At 36.9% G+C, this 24,176-nt stretch overlaps 2 protein-coding genes across 3 annotated transcripts in view; both read left to right on the plus strand.

The window, feature by feature from the left end:
• kirrel1a (kirre like nephrin family adhesion molecule 1a) overlaps positions 1-8,965 on the plus strand; it is a 35,924-nt gene extending 26,959 nt beyond the window's left edge. Inside the window, exons 11-15 of one of the 2 annotated variants that reach the window (XM_058783125.1) lie at positions 1,197-1,413; positions 1,970-2,077; positions 2,888-3,015; positions 3,860-3,973; positions 5,144-8,965. In XM_058783125.1, coding sequence (XP_058639108.1) covers positions 1,197-1,413; positions 1,970-2,077; positions 2,888-3,015; positions 3,860-3,973; positions 5,144-5,761 — 1,185 coding nt within the window. In that variant the 3' untranslated portion in view covers positions 5,762-8,965. The remainder of the gene's footprint in view (positions 1-1,196; positions 1,414-1,969; positions 2,078-2,887; positions 3,016-3,859; positions 3,974-5,143) is intronic. The other variant, XM_058783126.1, reaches the window with a different exon arrangement.
• A 1,199-nt stretch (positions 8,966-10,164) lies between these two features.
• The window catches only part of ndufs2 (NADH:ubiquinone oxidoreductase core subunit S2), a 17,277-nt gene continuing 3,265 nt past the window's right edge, over positions 10,165-24,176 (plus strand). The window contains exons 1-12 of the mRNA XM_058783597.1: positions 10,165-10,322; positions 10,992-11,095; positions 11,182-11,372; positions 13,979-14,099; positions 14,294-14,406; positions 14,586-14,660; positions 14,751-14,828; positions 19,315-19,400; positions 19,719-19,838; positions 22,849-22,978; positions 23,331-23,426; positions 23,971-24,054. Of these exons, the coding sequence (XP_058639580.1) occupies positions 10,222-10,322; positions 10,992-11,095; positions 11,182-11,372; positions 13,979-14,099; positions 14,294-14,406; positions 14,586-14,660; positions 14,751-14,828; positions 19,315-19,400; positions 19,719-19,838; positions 22,849-22,978; positions 23,331-23,426; positions 23,971-24,054 (1,299 nt within the window). The 5' untranslated portion in view covers positions 10,165-10,221. The remainder of the gene's footprint in view (positions 10,323-10,991; positions 11,096-11,181; positions 11,373-13,978; positions 14,100-14,293; positions 14,407-14,585; positions 14,661-14,750; positions 14,829-19,314; positions 19,401-19,718; positions 19,839-22,848; positions 22,979-23,330; positions 23,427-23,970; positions 24,055-24,176) is intronic.

A 24,176-nucleotide genomic window follows, 5' to 3' on the forward strand; every position in this document is an offset into this window, starting at 1 on the left:
CTAAATATTTATAAAGGATTTCTTTTTTCACTCCTGTATGAAATGTACAGATTATGTTGTACTGTACGGTATTATTTTTGGTCCATTTGCTTCTTGCAGGACCTGCCACTGCATATTTTTTTTTAGTTTCATTTTATACTATTTATTTCTCAGCCATTACTTGATAGAATATAAATTATTTTCCTTCGGAAGTTTCATTATTATTATATATGTACAAAATTATAGCACAGTCAAAAAGAATTTGAAAGACTTTTTAAATGTTTTTAAAAGAAGTCTGCATTTATTTGATCAAAAATACAGTAGAAGCTGTAAAGTTATTGAGATAATTGGTTTCTATTTTAATATGTTATTTAAATAACTGTGAAATAAATATGAAATGTAATTTCATAATTGAAATATGAAAAAAACACTACAGTATGTTTTTATTATTATTCTTATATTATAAATTGTTTTATATTTTTGTGTATTTTTATATTTTCATGTGGAGCTCAGGAAGATAAGTGACTGAAGCATTTTGTGGATCCAAATAAAGATTGTTGTATATTTTCCATATGTATTTCTAGTTTTTACTTTTTGCAAATAAACAGATCCTATTTAAGTATATATATTTGTGACCCTGGATGACAAAACCAGTCTTAAGTGTCAATTTTTATCGAAATTGAGGATTGTTGTTTGTTAGGATCGGACAATATTTGGCTGAGATACAACTATTTGAAAATCTGGAATCTGAGGGTGCAAAAAAATCAAAATATTGAGAAAATCACCTTTAAAGTTGTCCAAATGAAGTTCTTGGCAATGCATATTACTAATCAAAAATTAAGTTTTGATACATTTACGGTAAGAAATTTACAAAATATCTTCATGGAACATGATCTTTACTTAATATCCTAATGATTTTTGGCATAAAATAAAAATCGATAATTTTGACCCATACAATGTATTTTTGGCTATTACTACAAATATACCCCAGCGACTTAAGACTGGTTTTGTGGTCCAGGGTCACATATATAATTATTTATTTATTTATATAAAGAGAGAGAATAATTATCTGTGTCATCTTGAACTTGCACATTTCTTCCTTTAGATTTCCCAAAATTCATCCCATCGCTGACATGGCACATACTGGAGATTTAAATGTGAAGTGTATGTGAGTGATCTCTCACACCATGTGTTTGTTTGTTGTGTGTTTGTCCCAGGTGTGGGCATGGAAGGAAAATGTGTGGGAAAAAGAGAAGGGGACCCTATCAGAACGATACACAGTGGAACAGAGCAAACTGACCACACAGGGCGGTGCGGTGCTGTCCACCCTCACCATCAACAACGTCATGGAGTCAGACTTCCAGTCCACATACAACTGCACTGCATGGAATTCATTCGGACCTGGGACCATGATCATCACACTGGAAGAGACTGGTGAGGATATGTGCCTGCATATGCACATATATGATACTTCTCATGTGATTTTAAGTTATATTGAATTTGTGATCTTGAAATCATTTGTGTGGTCAATCTGGCATCAGACAAAGAAAGTGTTCTATATATAAAGTACAGTTTAGTCCATTAGTCATGAAACTTTGTACAGTTCATGTCTTCAAAAATTCACTGTATACTGCGTCATCTTTAGAGTACAGTTACAGTAGAGTTCTCTACTGAAGTAAAAGAGCACAGTCTTCAATAATAAATAGCTTGAATGGAATCTCCTAAATCTGCTTCAGGTCACGTCAGCTCAGGTTAGGAGTACTCTCTCTATTTAATATACAGTATGTGAGTACAGTTATACTGGTACATTAAAGCCACAGTGCATTGGTTAATGCACATGTTCATGGCACACACTGAGTCTGGTCTATCCTCTTCCTATCTATCCTTTTTTGTCCGAATTATTAAAGGCAAAAAGGCCATCAACAAAAGGCTAAAAATGAAAAATGCATTGTGGTGCTTATCTTTCTCTTTGTCTTTTTCATTGGCATAGAAATAGTGCCAGTGGGGATCATTGCAGGAGGCACCGTCGGCTGTTCGATTCTGCTTATCCTGTGTTTGCTAGCGTTAGTGCTGTTTTTGTATCGGCAACGCAAAGGAAGTAAGTTATCAAAGACCACTGATACAAATCTACAAATGACATTGAGTTTTTTTCTTCTTAATTTTTTCACAATTATTAGGTATTTAAAAAATTATTAATTACAGAGCACCTTTTAAAAGTTTGAGGTCAGTGAAACTGTTAAAAGTCGCTTATGCTCATCAAAAATACAGTAATATTGTGAAATATTATTACATTTTAAAATATTTTTTTTCTGTTTTAATGTATTTGAAAATGTTATTTACTTAAATTTTCAGCAGTCATTACTCCAGTCTTCAGTGGAACATGACTGTTCAGAAATCAATCTAATATGATTTGGAGCTCAAAAAACATTTCTTAATATCAATAATGTTGAACACATAAATATATTTTGTAGAACCCATGATAATTTTTTTTTAGGTCTCAGTCATTGACTGTTTTATGATAAATTTAATGCATCCTTCCTGAATAAAACTTAAAAAAATAAAATAAAATTCTGACCCCAAACTTTTGAAACGTAAATTATTTCATTATATTATTGGAAATATTGTTTTATGCATTTCATATCAATATAATAATTTCTCTGTCTGTCTAGTGAGCTGTGTAAACATCACCTAATTTAACCCAACAATAATCTGAAGTAGTGAGTCCTTCCAACAGTGACATGCAAAGTTTGTCTTTGAGAGTGTAGAAGTAAAAGTGTTTCTAAATGCTCACAAAACCCAAGGGCATATTTAGCCATATTTACGAACATCAGTAATAGCCACAAACACTTCAAAAAGCATGCTCAGGGCAGTGATGAATCAGATGTTTACTTGGATGTTTACTTTCCAGGTCGTCGCGGGGTCACGCTTGGCAAGCCAGATATCAAGGTAGAGACCATAAACAAAGAGACCCACAGTCTGGAGGAAGACTCTGGGAGCGTCTCCACTGCAACACGCATGGTGAAGGCCATGTACTCTGTAAGTAATTTTGACAACACACACAACAATAACTGAAGGATGTAGAGGGACTTTGAGACTTGAAGCTTTTAACATCATAGTTGAATTATTTCAAATAAGATATTACTTATCCTGAAAACAAACTTTTAAAAAATATATTATTCAGTGTTGCATTAAAAAAAAAAAATTTTTTACTTGTGAACAGTTTGATAGCTAAGTTTTGTCAGCAGTATTATAATTTATAATGTATTCTGGACATTTTGTGCAATGTGTGTGTGTGTGTGTGTGAGGGGGTTACATAATTTATATTATTAATTAAATTAATATTTTTAATTATTAATATTACTGTGCTAATATTAAGTAAAAATGTATCTTGATGTAATGTTGTGTCTTTTGCCAGTGGTGATTGTGCCTTGTCTTGTGAATCTTCTGAAAATGATACAACAGCACTGAAATGCTCTGAAATGCACTTTTTTATTATTAACATTGACACTAATTAACACTGAAATGTTCAATTATCGACCACAAGATTTGATCTGTGAACAAATTGTCCTTAAAAACACTTGTGTTACACAATGCTTTCAGTATATAATAACCGATACTAAATTTCCTAAACTTGCCTAACACATAACAAAGACACTTCTATCTTTTACAAAAATGAATTACTAATCATCTTCCTCCTATGTATTTCCTCTTAAATAACATTTCCAAAGCTGTAAAATTAATTATTTTTCTCTCTCAACCTCCCTCTCTTCCTTTATATCCTTCTTCTCTTCTCCTCCTCTTATCTCCTGTTGGTTTTCTCCCCTCTTACGTTGCATCTCTCTCCCCCTCTTGGTTGCTCTCTTTGTCGTTTATGGTTTAGTTTTTACCTTCTGTGACCCTCTCTCCCTCCTCCCAGCCTTTTAAAGATGACATTGACCTCAAACAGGAGTTACGCAGTGACACGCTGGACACACGCCAGGACTACGAGCTCAAGGTAAACAGACACACCGATACTTCTGCGCATACTAATATAAGTGATATATGACTTTGTTTTACTAAAGCATGCAGCTTCTATAGACCTCAACAGTCGGGTCCCATGTGTAAAAATCCTATTCATTTCTCTGTAGAAAATTAGCCACATCATATTAACCTTTCTTAAAAGACCAAGCATTAGGTCCAAGATCGTTTTTGGTTGGGATATGCTGCTGTAGAATCCATAAGTGTGATTTTTAACTTAAATTTGAACTAAAACAAGATAATTTGTCAACCAATCAGAGTATTATAGATAATAATCAGTCTTGCTAATATTTCTGCATGAATATTTTGCTAGAAAATTTAAATATATGGTATGTTTATTTATAATAAAAAGTATATAATGAAGTGTACAATTAGTTAGCTTAATCAATAATGTACAGTAAAATTGGGTATGTCTGAATATTATTTGCAATGCTTCGTATAAGTAGTTCATTCCACAATAAAGTTAATAAATTATTTTATGGCAGTCAAAAAAGTCTTATACCTTTTCCCCCTGATTTTCAAATGCTTTTCGTTTCAAATTTAAGCTTGCAATGTTACTTCATTCAACTGGCTTGTTAGGATTGGTTCATAACTTAAAACTCTTTATTGAAGAATTTTTTTAAATCCATATGGAGAAAATGAATGGGAAAAATATTTTCAAAATGTGACACTGCTGTTTTTTTTTGTTTTTTTTTTCTTTAAAAAGCTGAATTTTCAGTAGCCATTACTAGTCTACATTTTTACACTACCTGTCTTCAGTGTCACATGATGCTTCAGAAATCATTCTAATATGCTGATTTGGTGCTCAAGTAACATTTATCATTATTATCAATTTCTAAAACAGATGTGCTGCTTATATTTGTTTGAAAACCGTGATACGCTTTTTTTTTAGGATTCTTTGATGAATAGAAAGTTCTAAAGAACAGCATTTATTTGAAACAATTTGTAACAATGTAAAAGTCTTTAAGTCACTTTTGATTAATTTAATGCATCTTTAGTTCCACCTCTAGAATGTTACATTTATCATAAAACACCAACAGTTATTAACACAATGCATGTTTTTACCTTGTTGTTAAAGTGAATTTAAAATTCACGTTTAAAATTCACATATAAGAGCTACACTGAACATTCCTGTTGTCTTTTGCAGGACCCAACAAACGGCTACTACAACGTGCGAGCTTCCACCCATGATGAGGGACGTCCCGCTTCCCGATCCATGCACTACTCAGACTATCGCACCTCTGGACAGCCAGGGGGCGCTGCGGCCGTTGTGAGCAGTAGCTCAGGAGCTCCCGGAGCTACGGCAGGTCCAGGAACACCGAGCAGCTTGGCTCCGGGATCACGAGCGGGCTGCTACGACCCTCGCCCTCCCTCCAGACTCTCGCACAACAGCTACGCCCAATTCAACACGTTCACCCGCGCCGGACAGTCCCAGCAGCCTCCGCCCAGTTCTGGCCCACAGACTAGCGACTTCACCGCTGAATGCAGCCTCTTGGACTCTACCGCTCAGCTCGGATACGAAAATTACGGCTACCCGCACTATCCGACATTTCGGATGGGTTTTGGTCCGCCTAGCCTCGCCCCGTTAGAAGGCGGGCCGGCGTATGAGATGTACGGAGTCGGGCCGAGCGTCGGCGCAGGAGGCGGAACCGGAACCCCAGAGACTGGACTTGGGAAATACGGCAGTTCCACACGGTTCTCCTACACCTCCCAGCATTCCGATTATTCCCACCGACACACACAGAGGATGCAGACACATGTGTAAAAGAGAAGCATCACGTGTACGTAACATAAGTTACGCCGATATCGGCCATATAAGTACACACACTCACACAGATACACAGGATGGAAATAATGAATGAAACGGAGATAAAGACGGAGGGTGAACAAACAAAGAGAAGCTCAAAGTAAACGGAGGCCGAGAAATGAGAACGGAAGGCAGGGCAGGAGTGTCTTGGCGTTTATTTCTCAGCTCCAGGAGCTGAAAGCGAAAGTCACAATCAAGAAAGACTGGTGTCTAGAAAAGATCTAAGATCTTTATACCGTTCACTAAATCCTGAATGCTTTTAATAAGCATGATCACAGAGGTAATTCCTGAGAAATGAAGGGTGCCTCTTATAGGCTTATAGTCAGAGATGGTCATGTGAGATACAGTACATGTATGAATTCTCTTCAATGGCTTCTTCAACTTCTCTCCTTATGCTTAGCTTAGTTTAAAGGGCATTTAATGACAAATTGCACAATGTACAGTGGGGTCCAAAAGTCTGAGACCACCAAAATTATTATTATTTTTTTATTATTCAAATTTTGACGTGAACTGAAAATTTCAGGAATAAAAAAATGTGAACCAGGCAAAGCTAATTGATTACGTCACTAATCAAAAGTAAATTCTTGCTTTCATTAAAGCCCAAGATGCTCTTTGAAACGTCCTTAAATCATCCTGGATTACATGGACAATCTGTTGAAAAATCAGGAGATGTTTTAGACAAACTGCTGAATTCTGTATGATGCATTTAAGTATAGTAATAATGTGTTTACCAAATTTAAATCCATTAAAGCAATGGGTCTCAACCAGGGGACTTCCAAGGGGTCTCAAGATGACTTAAATGAATTCTTAAAATAAGACAAAACAAGTATTAAAGTATAATAAACCTACTAAAAATAGGAAAGCCAGGGTTCCTGCTGCCTTAAAAACATGGATAATGTATAAGGTAGCCCAATTTTAAAAGTGTGATTTCTAGACCTGGAAAAGTCACATAAATTAATAAAATCTTATAACTTTTTATTTTTAAATTTTTATAAAGAATTACATTTTTTAAAGATGTATTATCCTTAATTCACAAACTGAAAAAATTAGCCAATTTATTAGAAAATGATTAAACGTTAGAATATTAGAAAAGAAGGCTTTTAGACCCCACTGTACACAGTTACCTATGTCACAAAATATATCTTTATTTTTCCATTCATTCTCAAATGAAGGTCTGCATTCGACAAAGGAAATGAAGAGCACACGATACTCGTATAATACTCTTGATGACCAAAGCAACGTATTTTGAGACTAGATGATTCTTTATTATTTTGTGTGTAAATCAGCATCTACCTGGCTATCCAGCTTGCTGAGCTACCTCGTTAAACAGCGACCAACCGGCGTTACGCTAATCCATAAGCAGAGCAGCTGTATTTGTGCAGAAAGGTCCAACTCGATTTAAAAAAGCACTTTTTGGCATTTGCAATAAAACACATTACCCTTTAAATTTTAACATTATGACGGAGACAAGTTGAGGAAGCCATTTAACTGTTTCCAGACATGGTCAGCGATAGCCATTTAGTTCACTATCCTACAAATAGTTCAGAACCATGGAATATATATAAATCTATATACATATTCATATACAGGAATGCCCCACTCTTTTCCATGGTGCTTTTGTAGTGGGGTCATTGTTTGCACTGCATTCCAGTATTCTAGCTTAGATTACCCTCATAATCGATATGTAATCTCTCATTTGCACACTAGGCTAGAGCGTTCTCTCTCTATGTTTCGAATATTACCGAAAATCTTCTTTTTTTGTCATATTTCTGTAAGTGATTCTGGACCAAAGGTTCAACATTAGAGTATCAGTCTTTATTTGGGTGATATTCACCTCAACGAACAAGAAAATATGCAGATTTGTTTGTTATCGTTGTTTGCGAATTTATTCGGTCGCGAGTGACCTAGAGTTTTTCTTCTTTTTTTCGTGTTTTTGAGGGTTGGGAACAGTAGAGAAGGTCTTAAACTGATCCAGCCTTAGGTATTCAAACTCACCCTTACTGATCTAAGATCAGGCTGCTATCACATTCGTCTTAAAGGTCAAATTGGAACTAATTTAAGGTCAAAGATCGAGAGTGGTTTTTAACGTGCTAGTAGGACTTTCATGTGAGGTTTGGGAGCGGAAAGTCTTTCACTCACTTATTCACACAGACACACACCTGATATTTGTGCCAAACGATTTGAAGTATTTCGAAAAACTACCTTACGGGGACCAGAGATGGTCTATGAACTGTCTTCAACGGGTTTTGAAGGATGCCATTATCAAAGCAATGATGACAAAGGAGAAACATGAGGATGAAGACAACCCCTCTGAACAGTGAGGTCCTCGCTCTCTGCGACTAGTTTTCGTCTTCGTCCACATTTCGAACGAGCCTTGTAAATACTTTCCCATGTGTAATTCCGACTTCAAGTATTATTTTACATCATCCAATGTGATGCACTCTTTAAATGCAGTATTGTTATGTTTTCAATTGCGTGAAGAAGGTTGACAAACACCACAGCGATGGTACTTTCTGACTCGGTACAGTACAAAGAGGACGATGAGTAGCTTGGTTGGAGCCAGTACGATACCAAGGAGGAGGATCCAGAAACATCTTGATGAACCTGCTTGAGCTGCCAATCTCTCATCCTTTATATTGATGGCCTGGGGAATATCTTGTGGGACATGTGACCCACTGGACAGTATTTGCATTCCCCATCCCATCTAAGAACTTGAAGCTCCACGAAGACGAGAAGAAGGAATTTATGAAGGAGTGAACAAAATAAAGAGTGGCCTTAGGAAAACATGACTTTTATATTCCCTCACTTTATAAACCGGCTTAAGGCCAGAGGAGTGCGTGCAGATGACGGTATGTGTGTTTTTGTGTGTGCGATTGAGCGTGAGTGCGAGTATATGAAAATCTTTATGTAATCTGTTCATTTACTTCTCTCACGTTCCTGCTCCAATACTTTTCTTCTGCTGGTAGGAGTGTATCCTGTATAATTGTGTCTTAGAAAATAAACGTTGACTTACTGTACTGTTCTTGGTAGCTGAAAAAATGTTTGACAGATGTACAACAAAAGTTATTGATTTTTTTTTTTATTTCCCTTTGATTTTTTCCAATATTTTTTAAAAATGTTACGTAATTATTTTTTCACAGTATATCAGAAATAAAAGCACTGTTTTTCTAAGAATCAATGAAGTATTGAATGCGTGGTTTATGTACAGCATTTATACAGTTTATTGTTCATTCTTGGGTTAGGGAAAACGTCTCCTAGCACTAGTTTAATTAGAAATTGGTGACAGCAACAGTAAAATAGGACGAAAAACATGACAACATTATTGTTTATTGGAATGCATACAATTTGCATGAATGTAGTAATATAGACCCAATATTAATACTGTTTTTAGAGAAAGTTCCTTAAGGACCTGTCCACTACACATACACTACACAAGAAATATAGTAAAATAATATTATGAAGTATTAAAATGAATATTTTCTTTTTAAATACAATTAAAATGTAAGTTATTGTTGTTAATGTCAAAGCAGAATATTTAGAAATTTTCAATGCCACACAATCCTTCAAAAATCATTCTAAGTCTTGATTATTTGCCCAAGAAGCATTTACTACTAGGCTATTATTATCATCAAATTAAAACAGCTGTGTTATGTTTTGGTGGAAACTGATACATTTTTAGGATTCATTGATAAATAGAAAATTCTAAATAACAGCCTTTACTTTAATTAATAAAACATATTTTGTAACATGTCTTAACTGCCACTTTTGATCAACTGAATGCATCCTTGCTGAATAAGGATACGATTTTTTTTTTCTTCAAAATAAATAAATGAAATAAAAATACTGACCCCAAGCCCTTTGCATGGTGTGTATAGAACTGTCTACAATAAATATATCAGGAAATACATATGCCTACAACATTATACAGCATCTGCAATTAACTACAAATATCTTTAACATAAAGGAATGAATGTATCATGCTAATACCATGTTTACCACAGTATTGTGACCGGATCGTTACTGTGACCGGATCATTGAGTCAGTGAATTGAGCTCAAGAGTCGATTCGCGAATGAATCGGTCAGTACGATGTGTTTGATATATTGAAAGGAACCGGCTCAAAAGAACGATTCGTTCATGACGGTCAATCGATTTTTCGGTCTTAACGATTCTACAGAAAGACTATTAGTGGATCATGGATGAATATTTCACTTTAAAACAACTACTTACTCCACATTGGCAGCTGCATCTATACATAAAACTATAACTACAGAGTCGACCGACACCTAGTGGCTGATTGTGCGTAATTATAATGCGCACTTCAGTTTAAACCTCCTACAGGCAGGTGGCGCCAGAGTCGCAGTAAAACAGTTCACCGCAAAGAATCCTCCGCAGAAGCAACGGGTGACAGAGGGGAAGATGGCGGCGACGATGCTGAGGTCGCTCTCCAGACTCGGACGTCCTTCAGTGCTGTTAAATAGTAATGTCAGCACTCCAGCTTGTGTTCTGCTTCAGAAGAGGTACACACATTATAGTCGTCTACACAGTGTTGTTAAAAATTGATTTAGTAAGTTAGCGGCTCGCTAATGGCAGTGTTATTGGGATTAGGTAACCGGTTTTTTCCCCCCTGCGATTTTATAACAAGCATTGAAATGTATAGTATTACTAAACTGCCCTTTTCAAATTCTAATTATTGCACGACAATATTTGTTAGTTCTTTTCCCCCTCCACCAATGTTTTGATCAACTGCTGAAAGGAGCAAAAAACTGGTTGAGATGAAATATGTATATCATGGATTTAAAGATCTACTTGGACATCTGCTTTACATGATTTGTTTTTAAATGTCCACCAACGCAAACATCTCAAGATAAAGTGGGCCAGAAAAGTACTGAAGCAGCACATAAAATGAATAAATGTCATTGCATTAAATAACAAAATATCAAACCAAATTGCATTTATTGTAAAGTAAAACAGCACAAACACCATTTCCCAGTAAACATTTCATTTTTTGAAAAATGCATTTTAAAAAATATATATTGCATTTGATAATTCATACATTTTAAGTGTTGCTTGCAGATGCCACTGTGTACAGTAAATGCTGACACCTTGTAACTTGCAAATTCACACATCTTGTTCTTGAAGTTTGAGCGGAAATCTGTGTGCAAATCAATGACACAGCTGTATTTCAGGCTGAAGCAATGGCAGCCAGATGTGGAGTGGGCAGAGCAGTACTCTGGAGCTGTGATGTATCCCAGTGTCATCACTGAGAAATGGACACCTCCACCTTGGAACGGTTGGTTTCGTTTTGGCCTAATGACTAGCATATTTACAGTTCAACCAACCACTATCAAAAAAAAAAAAAATCTTCATCTTTTTCAGACAAGGACCCACCAGCAGAGAAGGAGGTGTCCAACCTCACCATCAACTTCGGGCCTCAGCACCCGGCGGCTCATGGAGTGCTGCGTCTGGTGATGGAGCTCAGCGGAGAGTCAGTGAAGAAATGTGACCCTCACATCGGACTCCTGCACCGCGGCACTGAGAAACTGATTGAGTACAAGACTTATTTACAGGTAATTAAAGACTGCAGACCCTAATGACTGACACTATATTATCAAATGCTTACTGTTTAACACATAGCAACTTAATTCTCATGATATTACACAGCAAATCTCAACTGCCTGATTTTTGTTAAATTTTGTTTATGTAGTTGCAAAATGGAACTATGTTATTGCTCAGTTGTTTATTGAAAATTATAAGTACGGAAAGTATTCAGACCCCCTTAAATTTTTCACTCTTTGTTATATTGCAGCCATTTGCTAAAATCATTTAAGTTCATTTTTTCCTCATTAATGTACACACAGCACCCCATATTGACAGAAAAACACAGAATTGTTGACATTTTTGCAGATTTATTAAAAAAGAAAAACTGAAATATCACATGGTCCTAAGTATTCAGACCCTTTGCTGTGACACTCATATATTTAACTCAGATGCTGTCCATTTCTTCTGATCATCCTTGAGATGGTTCTACACCTTCATTTGAATCCAACTGTGTTTGATTATACTGATTGGACTTGATTAGGAAAGCCACACACCTGTCTATATAAGACCTTACAGCTCACAGTGCATGTCAGAGCAAATGAGAATCATGAGGTCAAAGGAACTGCCTGAAGAGCTCAGAGACAGAATTGTGGCAAGGCACAGATCTGGCCAAGGTTACAAAACAATTTCTGCTGCACTTAAAGAGCACAGTGGCCTCCATAATCCTTAAATGGAAGACGTTTGGGACGACCAGAACCCTTCCTAGAGCTGGCCGTCCGGCCAAACTGAGCTATCAGGGGAGAAGAGCCTTGGTGAGAGAGGTAAAGAAGAACCCAAAGATCACTGTGGCTGAGTTCCAGAGATGCAGTCTGGAGATGGGAGAAAGCTGTAGAAAGTCAACCATCACTGCAGCCCTCCACCAGTCGGGGCTTTATGGCAGAGTGGCCTGACAGAAGCCTCTCCTCAGTGCAAGACACATGAAAGCCCGCATGGAGTTTGCTAAAAAAACACCTGAATAAGATTCTCTGGTCTGATGAGACCAAGATAGAACTTTTTGGCCTTAATTCTAAGCGGTATGTGTGGAGAAAACCAGGCACTGCTCATCACCTGTCCAATGCAGTCCCAACAGTGAAGCATGGTGGTGGCAGCATCATGCTGTGGGGGTGTTTTTCAGCTGCAGGGACAGGACGACTGGTTGCAATCGAGGGAAAGATGAATGCGGCCAAGTACAGGGATATTCTGGACGAAAACCTTCTCCAGAGTGCTCAGGACCTCAGACTGGGCCGAAGGTTTACCTTCCAACAAGACAATGACCCTAAGCACACAGCTAAAATAACGAAGGAGTGGCTTCACAACAACTCTGTGACTGTTCTTGAATGGCCCAGCCAGAGCCCTGACTTAAACCCAATTGAGCATCTCTGGAGAGACCTAAAATGGCTGTCCACCAACGCTTTACCATCCAACCTGACAGAACTGGAGAGGATCTGCAAGGAGGAATGGCAGAGGATCCCCAAATCCAGGTGTGAAAAACTTGTTGCATCTTTCCCAAAAGACTCATGGCTGTATTAGATCAAAAGGGTGCTTCTACTAAATACTGAGCAAAGGGTCTGAATACTTAGGACCATGTGATATTTCAGTTTTTCTTTTTTAATAAATCTGCAAAAATGTCAACAATTCTGTGTTTTTCTGTCAATATGGGGTGCTGTGTGTACATTAATGAGGAAAAAAAATGAACTTAAATGATTTTAGCAAATGGCTGCAATATAACAAAGAGTGAAAAATGTAAGGGGTCTGAATACTTTCCGTACCCACTGTATGTCCAACTTTATCCACATACATACAGCATACTTACGTAGGGCATTATACACTGGTCAACATTTGAAGTGGATCGAAACCTTTCATCAAAGTTGTCCTAAAACCTCAAACCAAAATGCGTTCTTGTCTTAGGACAACTTTTATGAACTTTTTTGATCCACGTCAAATGTTGACTACTGTATACTATATAGCATATCTCAAATGTTTGATTGCTCTAATTTACTAAATGTTACTATAAGGCGTGAAGATATTGTAAACATTAACATTATGATTTTCTGTAGAGAAAATCCCCAAATTCAATACATTGCAGCATTTGTAAATAATCTAAAAATGAGGTATTCATGTACTTAGCATAGCACTTAACATAGGGTTAATATTTTATACATGGCTAAGGAGCTGAAATATCCTTTTCATACTGCATCTATTATGTGTTTTGCTGGGCTTCACACGTTGTGTGCTGTTAGACTAGTGTTTCTGTAGTTATTTAGTTTAGAATTGTTGCCTAGTGGTGCAAATATATCTTCTGATTTAATTTTAGTTCTGTAGCTCAGATAGTAAAGTATTTGAGCTATTGATCAAATGTATACCTTTAATGTGAGATATGTCACTGTGGATGAAAGTCTTTGCCAAATACATTAGGTTAAACTTAACTTAAATTTCAGAAGTATTATGCTTTACATCACAAACTCATGGCTGTCTTATTCAAGGCTTATTAAGCTGTCATAACTGTGCTGTTATATGAACCAGTATGCTTTTTGCTGGTGTCTGTGATGAAGTGTTATTTGCTGTAATGTTGTCTTGTGTGCTTGTGTTGCTGCAGGCACTTCCATACTTCGACAGGCTTGACTATGTGTCCATGATGTGTAATGAGCAGGCATATTCTCTAGCTGTAGAAAAGCTTCTTAACATTCAGGCTCCGCCACGTGCACAGTGGATTAGAGGTGAGGAACAAAACTAAAATGCTTTTGATCTGGTTTGCACTCATCAATCTTAAATTAGGTTCAATTTGTTTTACCCAAAAACCCAAAAAAGATGTTGTAGTCACACAATTGAAAATGCATTGCTATTTTAATTCGAATGCACCTAACTAGCTGTATCAGCTGCATAAATGTGTTATTGTATATGGCCTCTGCAGTGCTGTATGGAGAGATGACCCGTATCCTGAACCACATCATGGGCATCACCACCCACGCCCTTGACATCGGAGCCATGACCCCCTTCTTCTGGATGTTTGAGGAGAGAGAGAAGGTAACAAACGTCTTTTGCACTTCATCGAACAGGAAAAACAAATAGAAGTTAAATATATGCATTTTGTTGGACATTAAATGTGTGTTGAAAATGCTACATGTTACACATAACAGTGTATGTGCTTTTGTTTGTTATTTGTGTGGTATCTAGTTACCATTGAATTAGTTGATATCTTGCAGATGTTTGAGTTCTATGAGAGAGTGTCTGGAGCCAGGATGCACGCCGCATATGTCAGACCCGGCGGAGTTCATCAGGTACACTTTGATTAAAAATCTTTCTAAATGAATAGTCCTTTTCTGGTTATGCTGATAACTTCATAAAACTGAGGATCATTTTTGTTGCAGGACTTGCCACTTGGTCTCATGGATGACATCTATGAATGGTGCAAGAACTTCTCTATTCGCGTTGATGAAGTTGAGGAGGTATGTAGACCGAAATGCAACCAGTCAATAATAGTGCTAGTTAGTATTAAGTATATCTCTAAAATGTCTCTATAGGCTGCATTTACACTTGCACAAAAAAATCTTATTTTTTGCTCACTTTTGACACAGATCGGAATTTGTTGCACACGTGCAAACACAAAAATCCGTGCAAGATCCAATTTTTTCGTGTCCGATCTGAGCCACTTCTAAATGTGGTTTTAAATCGGATACATATCTGATATCTGGACCAGAGTCCTGCACGCGGGCGGGTACCCGCGGGTACCCGACGGGTGAACCGCAAAAATTGACGTAACGGGTGGAATAATATTGACGTGTCGGGTGCGGTGCGGGTGCGGGTCGGACTGGTGACAGGCACGGGCGGGTTGCGGGTACAATTATAACCAAGACTATTTCGACTTAATCCAGTACACGCTGATAGGCAGCTCCTTTCAAATTGTCCCGTGCTTGTGTTCGCGCGCTCTGTCTGAAGACCGGGCTTCTACAGCGGGATTTGCAAACACTGAGCACTGTAGCCAATCGACTGCTGTATTGACATTGATTGACAGCTGTAGGTCTAGTGATTACATTAAAGGGAGCGCTCTTTGCTCGCTTTTCTGTAGTTAATCGATTCACAGTTTGAATAAAAGCTTTAGTCCGCAATAGTTTTATATTGTTTACACGTTGAATGGTGCTTTCTCTCTCTCTGTTAACTTGTTGGGCTGCGTGTGTTAAATGTTATTATTAAATTTATTATTATTTATTATTAAAATATTAACGCATTAACTCAGAATGACTTGTTAATTGCTTGTTACATTAAAAATAAAATAAAGGTGTTTTGTCTGCCTTATGTAGATTTAATGCGGTGCGGTTCGGTCGCGGTTTTATGTCAAACGGGTCGGGTCGGGTTCGGAATTAAATTAGTGTTGCTGTCGGATAACGGGTCGGGTATTCGGTTAACTACTGCGGGTGCGGGGCGGGTGCGGGTTTATCAAACAGGACCCGTGCAGGACTCTGATCTGGACATCCAACCTATGTCTAAACACATATCCGATTCCCCTCAGAACTCCAAGCCAACACAATGCGAGGGCAACACGTTCACCCATAAAATATCGTTTTAATGCTGGTCTGCTGTATGTGCTCATATTTTATTGAGGTGTTAACTTTATACAGCGGGTAAAATAAGTATTGAACACATCACCATTTTTCTCAGTAAATATATTTCTAAATGTGCTGTTGACATGAAATCTTCACCAGATGTCAGTAACAACCCAAGTAATCCATACATCCAAAGAAAACAATAAAAATAAGTTCTGAAATTAAGTTCTGTGTAATAAAATTGAATGACCCAGTGAAAAAGTATCACGCTTATTGAAATTGATTTAATACTTCGTACAAAAGCCTTTGTTGGTAATGACAGCTTCAAGACGCCTCCTGTATGGATAAATTAGTCGTATGCATTGCTCAGGTGTGATTTTGGCCCATTCTTCCACACAAACAGTCTTCAAATCTTGAAGGTTCCATGGGCCTCTTCTATGAACTCTGATCTTTAGTTCTTCCCATAGATTTTCTATTGGATTCAAGTCAGGTGATTGGCTGGCCATTCTAGCAGCTTTACTTTCTTTCTCTGACACAATGAGAGTTTCCTTGGCTGTGTGTTTGGGATCACTGAAATGTCCACCCTCATTTCATCTTCATCATCCTGGTAGATGGCAGCAGATTTTTATCAAGAATGTCTTGGTACATTTTTCCATTCATCCTTCCTTCAACTAAATTAATTTTGCCAGTGCTACACCATGATGTTTTGGGGTGATGTGCGGTGCCATTTGACCTCCAAACATGGTGTGTATTATGGCATCCAAAGAGTAACAATTTTTTTTGTCTCATCTGACCAGACTATATTCTGCCAGTATTTCTCAGGCTTGTCTAAATGTTGTGCAGCAAACTTTAAACGAGCTTCAACATGCTTTTTCTTTAGCTATAGAGCCTTGCGTGGTGAACGTGCATACAGGCCACAGCGGTTGAGTGCGTTACTTATTGTTTTCTTTAAAACAATTATACATGCTAATTCCAGGTCTTTCTGAAGCTCTCCACAAGTGATCTAGAGATTATCTTACTATATGGAGATGAGAGGGTCTGTATTACTTACTATTAGAGAAAGTATAACGGCTAACTCGGACCACATGTCCCTTAATAACCAATCACATTACAGCCTTGACGTCGTTGAATTTGCGACTCAATCAACGTTTACGGAGACCATAGGAATGAATGAGAAGTGCCGTAAGCTGAATCCCACCTGTCGCAAAAATGACTGACTTCTCTTATAAAACGGCATTTTTTCATGGTAAACTCTAAAAATAGTTCAATCCAAAAGTATTGTTTAGTGTAAAACATCTTGAAGATTAGCAGATAGGCTGTCGATTCATTAAATGATAAGCTGGTCCTTCTAAAAAGCTTTTAAATCAGTGTAGTGAAGCCTCCCCTCCATTGACATCCATTAAAAAAAAAAAAAGACCTCTGGTCTCCTTTCCCACATACTGCCAGACCGGAAGCGTTAGCTTTAGCCGTTACGCGTTTTTGACTAGTGGTTGCAGGCTTGCCTTCTAGTGGCTTTGAGTGATCCTTGGCTCTTGGACAACTCCTCTGATAATTCATTTTATTCCTCTGTCAGAAATCTTGCGAGGAGCGCCTGGTCGTGGCTGGTTTATGGTGAAATGATGTTCTTTCAACTTCCGGATTATGGCCCCAACAGTGCTCACTGGAACATTCAGAAGTATAGAAATCCTTCTGTAACCAATGCCATCAGTATGTTTTGCAACAATAATGTTGCGAAGGTCTTGAGAAAGCTCTTTGCTCTTACCCATCATGAAATGTTTCTTGTGTGACACGTTGGTAATGAGACACCTTTTTATAGGCCATCAGTTGGGACTAAACCAGCTAATATTAATTTCCACTGACAAGGGGTAGGATTGCTTTCTAATTTCTGATAGATTTCAGCTGGTGTCTTGACTTTCCATGCCATTTTGCACCTCCCTTTCTTCATGTGTTCGAAACTTTTTCTCTGTGTCATTTCACTTTATTACACAGAACTTAATTTCTGAACTTATTTGTTTTGTTTTCTTTGTATGTATGGATTACTTGGGTTGTTACCGACATCTGGTGAAAATTTCATGTCAACAGCACCTTTAGAAATATATTTAAAATGGTGATGTGTTCAATACTTATTTTACCCGCTGTAAGACATTGCGCAACATTCAGGAGCTGGTTTTCAACCCCTGCCCCATGAATTTTATAAATACAACAGCTTTACTATTAAAAGTGAAATTCTTTATTTGACCCTCTATCTTAGGGTTCCTCAAATCTTACCCTGAAGGTCCAATCCACTGCAGAGTTTAGCTCCAACCCTGATCAAACTCACCTGTCTGTGATTTTCTAATGATCCTGAAGACGTTGATTAGCATGTTCAGGTGTGTTTGATTAGGGTTACAGCTAAACTCTGCAGGAAAGTGGATCCCGAGGTCCAGATTTGAGGAGCCCTGCTCTATCTCTAGCACTCTCTATTCTAATTTTACTTTATCTATTTGTTTTCTTTTTTTATTAAAATAACACTGCCCGTTATGACTTGTACTCTATTTGTTTTCTTAATGCTTGTTTTCTTTAAAAAAGGCCTCTAACACTAGCTTTCTCTATTATTTTTCTTTTCTATTCTATTTGTTTTTATTTTATTATATATTTATAGAAAAAAATCCTTGCTACTTGTTCTGCGTTAGGCTAACTGGGACTTGTCATAGCACTTGCATTTTATTGCTCTTTTGTTGATTTTGATTGCTTCTATTGTCCTGCAAAGCATCTGCTAAATAACCAAATGTAATGTTAAAGCTGCATTATATTTCTCAGCAATGAGGTTTTTGTAATTAAACCAACAATCTTCACTATTAGGCTACTCGCTCACACATTCTTTCTCCTCGCTCAATTTATTAGAATTCATTCAAATAAAAATAATCTTACAGCGCTGCTTTATTTCACCTCAGACTTCTACATCTAACGAGCTGTAGATAAAATAGCAAATAAAATTATCATTATTTATTCAGATTTCATATTGTAAGAAATCCATGACAACCGTTGTCCATGCTGGGGAATAATAATGGCCACTCGATGTGAATTACATAAATAATTTTAATAGCACAGTCATTGAAAACCCGAGGGTCTACCATGTGCATAGTAAAGTGATTACTAACTATCATTTTGGGCGGGAATTAATGTAAAAAACAATGTCAGATACCAGTCGTGTCTAAAGTGAAACACTAAACAGGGACCAAAAAATCAGATATGGTCAAAAGATCGGATCTGTGCATCAAGACTTGCAGTGTAAACACAGCCTTACAAATTATGTAGATAGATGTTTCTTTTTCAAAATGCATGTATTTTCAATTTGATTGGAATTAATAAGTGGAGTTTCTAAATGAATATGACTGCAATATTGTTTCAGATGCTGACCAACAATCGTATCTGGAAGAACAGAACTGTTAATATTGGTGTAATTGGGGCAGAGGATGCACTCAATTATGGATTCAGGTAAAGCATAGTATTAAGTGCATCTGATTAGTCAGAGCTGCTGCTCAAGTGTCTCTCCCAGAAGTTGCTATAGTAGATGATCTATCTGACAGTAAGTGACGAAGAAAAACCTTTGAGTAATTTATACATCAAACCCTAATGGGTCTTCTAATAGCAGTCTTTGTGTGGTGAGATGTAATCATCATCATCGTAGCTCAACTAGTGAAATCACCCACGAATGCAACACTGTAATTCAAAGAGATTTTAATAAGTTGACCAGAGAGTACTGTATCCTGATGTGTCAGATTGTCAATAGTGTGTGCATTATTCCTCCTTCAGCGGAGTGATGCTCAGAGGATCTGGTATTAAATGGGATCTGAGGAAGAGTCAACCCTACGACAAATACGACGAGGTGGACTTTGACGTGGCCATTGGAAGTAATGGCGACTGCTATGACAGGTGACCGCACATGTTAATGTTCTACACTGAGTTAAGAGGTTCAGGAAGTTCAGAATGACAGGAAATCGAAATGCAACCACAGGCTATAAATTGGTCTTAGACTTTACTAAACTCTTTCACCACATATGCTGATAGTATCACGTGTGAAATGTAGCATGATGTGTGCCGCTTAAAAAAGATAAAATTTGTTTTGAGAACTTGGCACTAACCGACCAAACATGAGTTTTTGCTTGAAGAACATTTATAGAACAATTATACCGTAATGAACATTGTCGCTGATTGATTTTATTACCGAAAATTGCATTGGATTCAAATATAGGAAGAGATACAAGTAATGGCAACACTTTATAATAAGGTTTTATTTGTTAACATTAGGAAAATTCACTACTTAACGAAAACTAAGAATGAATAATACTTAGAAACCATTTATTAATCTCAGAAAATATGAATGATATTAATTAACCTTTGCTAATACATTACAATCAAAGGTGTGTTTGTATTATTTAATGTAACTGACCTAACATGAAATAACAATGTTTTATTAACATTAATGAAGATTAACAATGAGCAGTACATCTGTTACAGTATTTATTAGTTTATGCATTAAAGGGGTCATCGGATGCTACATGCACTTTTAGTTGTTTGAACTGAAATGTGTTTTGGCAGTGTGTGTACACAACCTCCCTATAATGATGAAAATCCACCCAGTGTTTTTTTTTTTTTTTTAATCTGGTTAAATCATTTCCCCTTTCTCAAATCGAGCCCGATCTCAGATGCCTGTCTGTGTGATGTCACACAGACAGGCCTCTCCCACGATAGTTTGATTGACAGTAGCGTTTCAGCACAGACTGGACTGGCGTCTTACCTTTGACCTGCCCTGAGTGAGCTGTCATCAGTCCGCCATTGTTTCACCGCTGGAGCAGATGTAGACAAGAATATCTCCTAAGCAACTGAGGTGTTTTTTTGTTGTATGTAATAATGAACATAGCAGTCATTTACTCCCGACATCTGAGCCGCTGAAGACGCAGTGGATTACGTTTGTTTGTGAAGGAAATGCGCCCCCCGATCTACCTAAAAGCGTTTAGGGTAAACGTACCTATTAAGCTCTCCAAAATCTACATTGAGACATTTTTAGTGCACAAGATATTGGTTTCAGTACAAAAAGTTATGTTAAAATAAAATATTAATCTCTCACACAAAATATTCCATTTTATTTTAAATGACAAAAACATTTCAATTAAGATATACATCATTAAATTCAAAAAGTCCGGCTGTGCTTAATGGGTACATTTTTGTACCCTTTAAGCATACCCCTGTTCCCATTAAGCTCACATCATGTTTTATTAAAAATTCTTGTTTATTTTAAGGAAAATTTTTAAAGAATAATTGTAAAAATATATTTTTTGAAGGTACAAAGTCAATCACCAAAAAAACAACACTAAAATCAAGCAACAAGGCATTTGATTTGATCAGTTATATATTCATAATGAAGTGTCATTTAAGCACATTGCAACATCAATACTAGTCCACGTTCAGCTAAGTAACACATTCAAACATATAATCTCTTAAGGCTGGAATACACTACACGATTTTTGCCCCGATTTTCCACAGATTTACAGTCTGGAGAAGTTGATGCTAGTTGCCAAAGATCAGAGCCAGTCTGCAGATTTGAGTTGACAGAATCCATAGAAAATCAATTAACTTAACTTAAAGTGACAACCATCAGTTAATATTTAAAGTCTGTTGATTTACATAGATGTTCAATGTGAAAGATCTTAAAGAGAGTACACTGAGCTTAATTGGAGCAGCAACCATTTTTAATCAATTTAATGTAATATTTATTAAAATGACAGGATTTGTGCTAAATAAATAGTCTAGGTCATGTATTAAGTTCATACATATTTTAATATGAACAACTATTATAAACAATATCAATGAAAATATACTTTTTCTTATTGATTTCACACTGAAGCTCTGTGATTTTCACAGCACCCTTTAAGCTCACCTTAAAATAATATGAAATCTTTAAAAATTGCAGCACTGTAAAACGACAGACCAGCAATAAACTGTCAATTTATAATATTATGGATGTAAAAGTACAAGCCAGTAATGCCTGTGAAGTAATATGTTAGCGTAGCACACAATCTTATACAGCTAGTCAGCTAACTGTGTTCTGTAGCATCTGCGCTATGTTGCTAAAATTATATTTTGGATCTAATGTAATTATTTCCCACATCCAAGTTCCAGGTTATAATATGCAAAAGTCTGAACATTAATCTCTTAATTTTACAACAAGTAGTGAAACTTACCCAAAATAAAAGCTTAAACGTCCAAAATGGCAGCCAGACAGTGTGAACATATGGAGTATCCCGTATCTCAGTATGCAATGATCTGATTGACTTGAAATTACAGGAGGTATATAGTAACAAACATATCAATTGGTTAAGACATCAAGTAGGATAATAAATTTTTTCTTTTTATAATCTGATCTCAAAAATGGAAATGTGCTTAATGGGTACGTGAGCTTAATAGGTACGTTTAACCTGTTCACTCGAATCATTCGTGATCCAGTTTCACCAACAGAAGTGAGTATAAGGTTTTTTAATGAATCTTTGCAAATCGCCTTTCCTTATAATGTGCTAATTAGCAAGTTTCACGATGAATGCGGCTAAAGTAAACAGTCCTTCAGAGAGTGGCTTGGAAGAAAGGGGCGGGGTCAGCAGAGCTCATTAACATTTAAAGGAAAATGCTACAAAACGGCTTGCTCTGAAAAGAGTTGTTTTTGACAGGGTGAAAAAAGTGTTTTTTGCACTACCACTGAGAAATTTTAACCAAACTATGTTACAGACTTTTCATTAAGACCCTAAAGAATCATAGCAAGTTGTGGAAAATGGGCATCCAATGACCCCTTTAACTAATGTTAACTAATGGGACCTTATAGTATCATGTTATATTGCCATGCTTCTTTAATATTGGATGTTATCAGTGACGCATATGAACTTGTTTTTAGGTATCTGTGCCGAGTGGAGGAAATGAGGCAGTCGCTGCGCATCATGCTTCAGTGTCTCAACAAAATGCCTGCTGGAGAGATCAAGGTAGATGATGCTAAAATAGCCCCACCCAAGAGATCTGAGATGAAGGTAAGATGTGCTTGTGTATGTATCTTATTTAAAGGTGCAGGGTGTCATTTCTGGTTTTTCAAACACTCCCCTCATGTTCTTTTAGTGAGTCAAATACATAGTGTTGCCCCAAACTCAAGCCGTTGTGTAATCCAGTGTTGCATAGTTCAGATGATCACACATTTTGAAGTACCATGATGTTAAAGCTAGTTTTCAAATGACTTAGTCATAATTGTATGCAAAAAGTTATGTGAATATTTCCATATAGAAAATACACACTTCAACTTTAAGAAAAAAGGTAGAGATGTATTCATGCGTGTGTGCTTTAATGTTAACTAACACCCCTCTCATCCCATGACTTGTTTTCATGCAGACATCAATGGAATCTCTCATTCATCACTTTAAGCTGTACACTGAGGGCTACCAGGTTCCTCCGGGAGCCACATATACCGCTGTAGAGGCGCCAAAGGTGGGTGTAACGCACATGAACATGTGTTGACCAACAATTACATGCACACCATTGCTGTTCTCAAGAGAAATTTTTACTTTGGCCTCATTGGCAGTTTTCAGTGGTTTTTGGTCATCATCTCATCCAGCATGGTGAGGTTGTTGGTGAATTTTTAACTCTCCATGCACATGTGGGGAATGTGGCTTTCTAAAGTTGTTGTTTTTGTGGTGCTGTTTTTATTCAGCAGTCCTATAGATTCAGTTGTTGCAGCACGACCAATGTGTGTCTGATTTCAGAATGAATTACTTTTATGATCTGGATATTTTCAGTGAAGCAAAACTATACAGTACAACCTGTGTATTTGACTACTGATTTGTTAAACTTCTACTGAAATCTGAACTGAACTTATCATTTGAGCTGATTTTTTCCCCCAAAAAACTTAATGTAAGTACTAATAGAATAAACTAATAGACCCATTAAAGAACCAGACTTAAGAGGAATCAGAACAAGTGTTGTTATATTATTTTCCCATTCTTTCTTTACACTCGGCTGTGTTGTGTTGCAGGGTGAGTTTGGTGTGTACCTGGTGTCTGACGGTTCCAGCAGACCTTACCGCTGCAAGATCAAGGCACCTGGCTTTGCTCACTTGGTAATTAAATCATTCGACTATTATGATTTATAAATTATATACCAATTATATAATAAGCTTTTTAAATAATAAAAAGAACACACACTACTATTCAAAAGTTTTGGGTCAGTAAGATGATTCGC

This window comes from Onychostoma macrolepis, chromosome 07 (assembly GCF_012432095.1).
Source record: "Onychostoma macrolepis isolate SWU-2019 chromosome 07, ASM1243209v1, whole genome shotgun sequence".
NCBI classification, from domain to species: domain Eukaryota; kingdom Metazoa; phylum Chordata; class Actinopteri; order Cypriniformes; family Cyprinidae; genus Onychostoma; species Onychostoma macrolepis.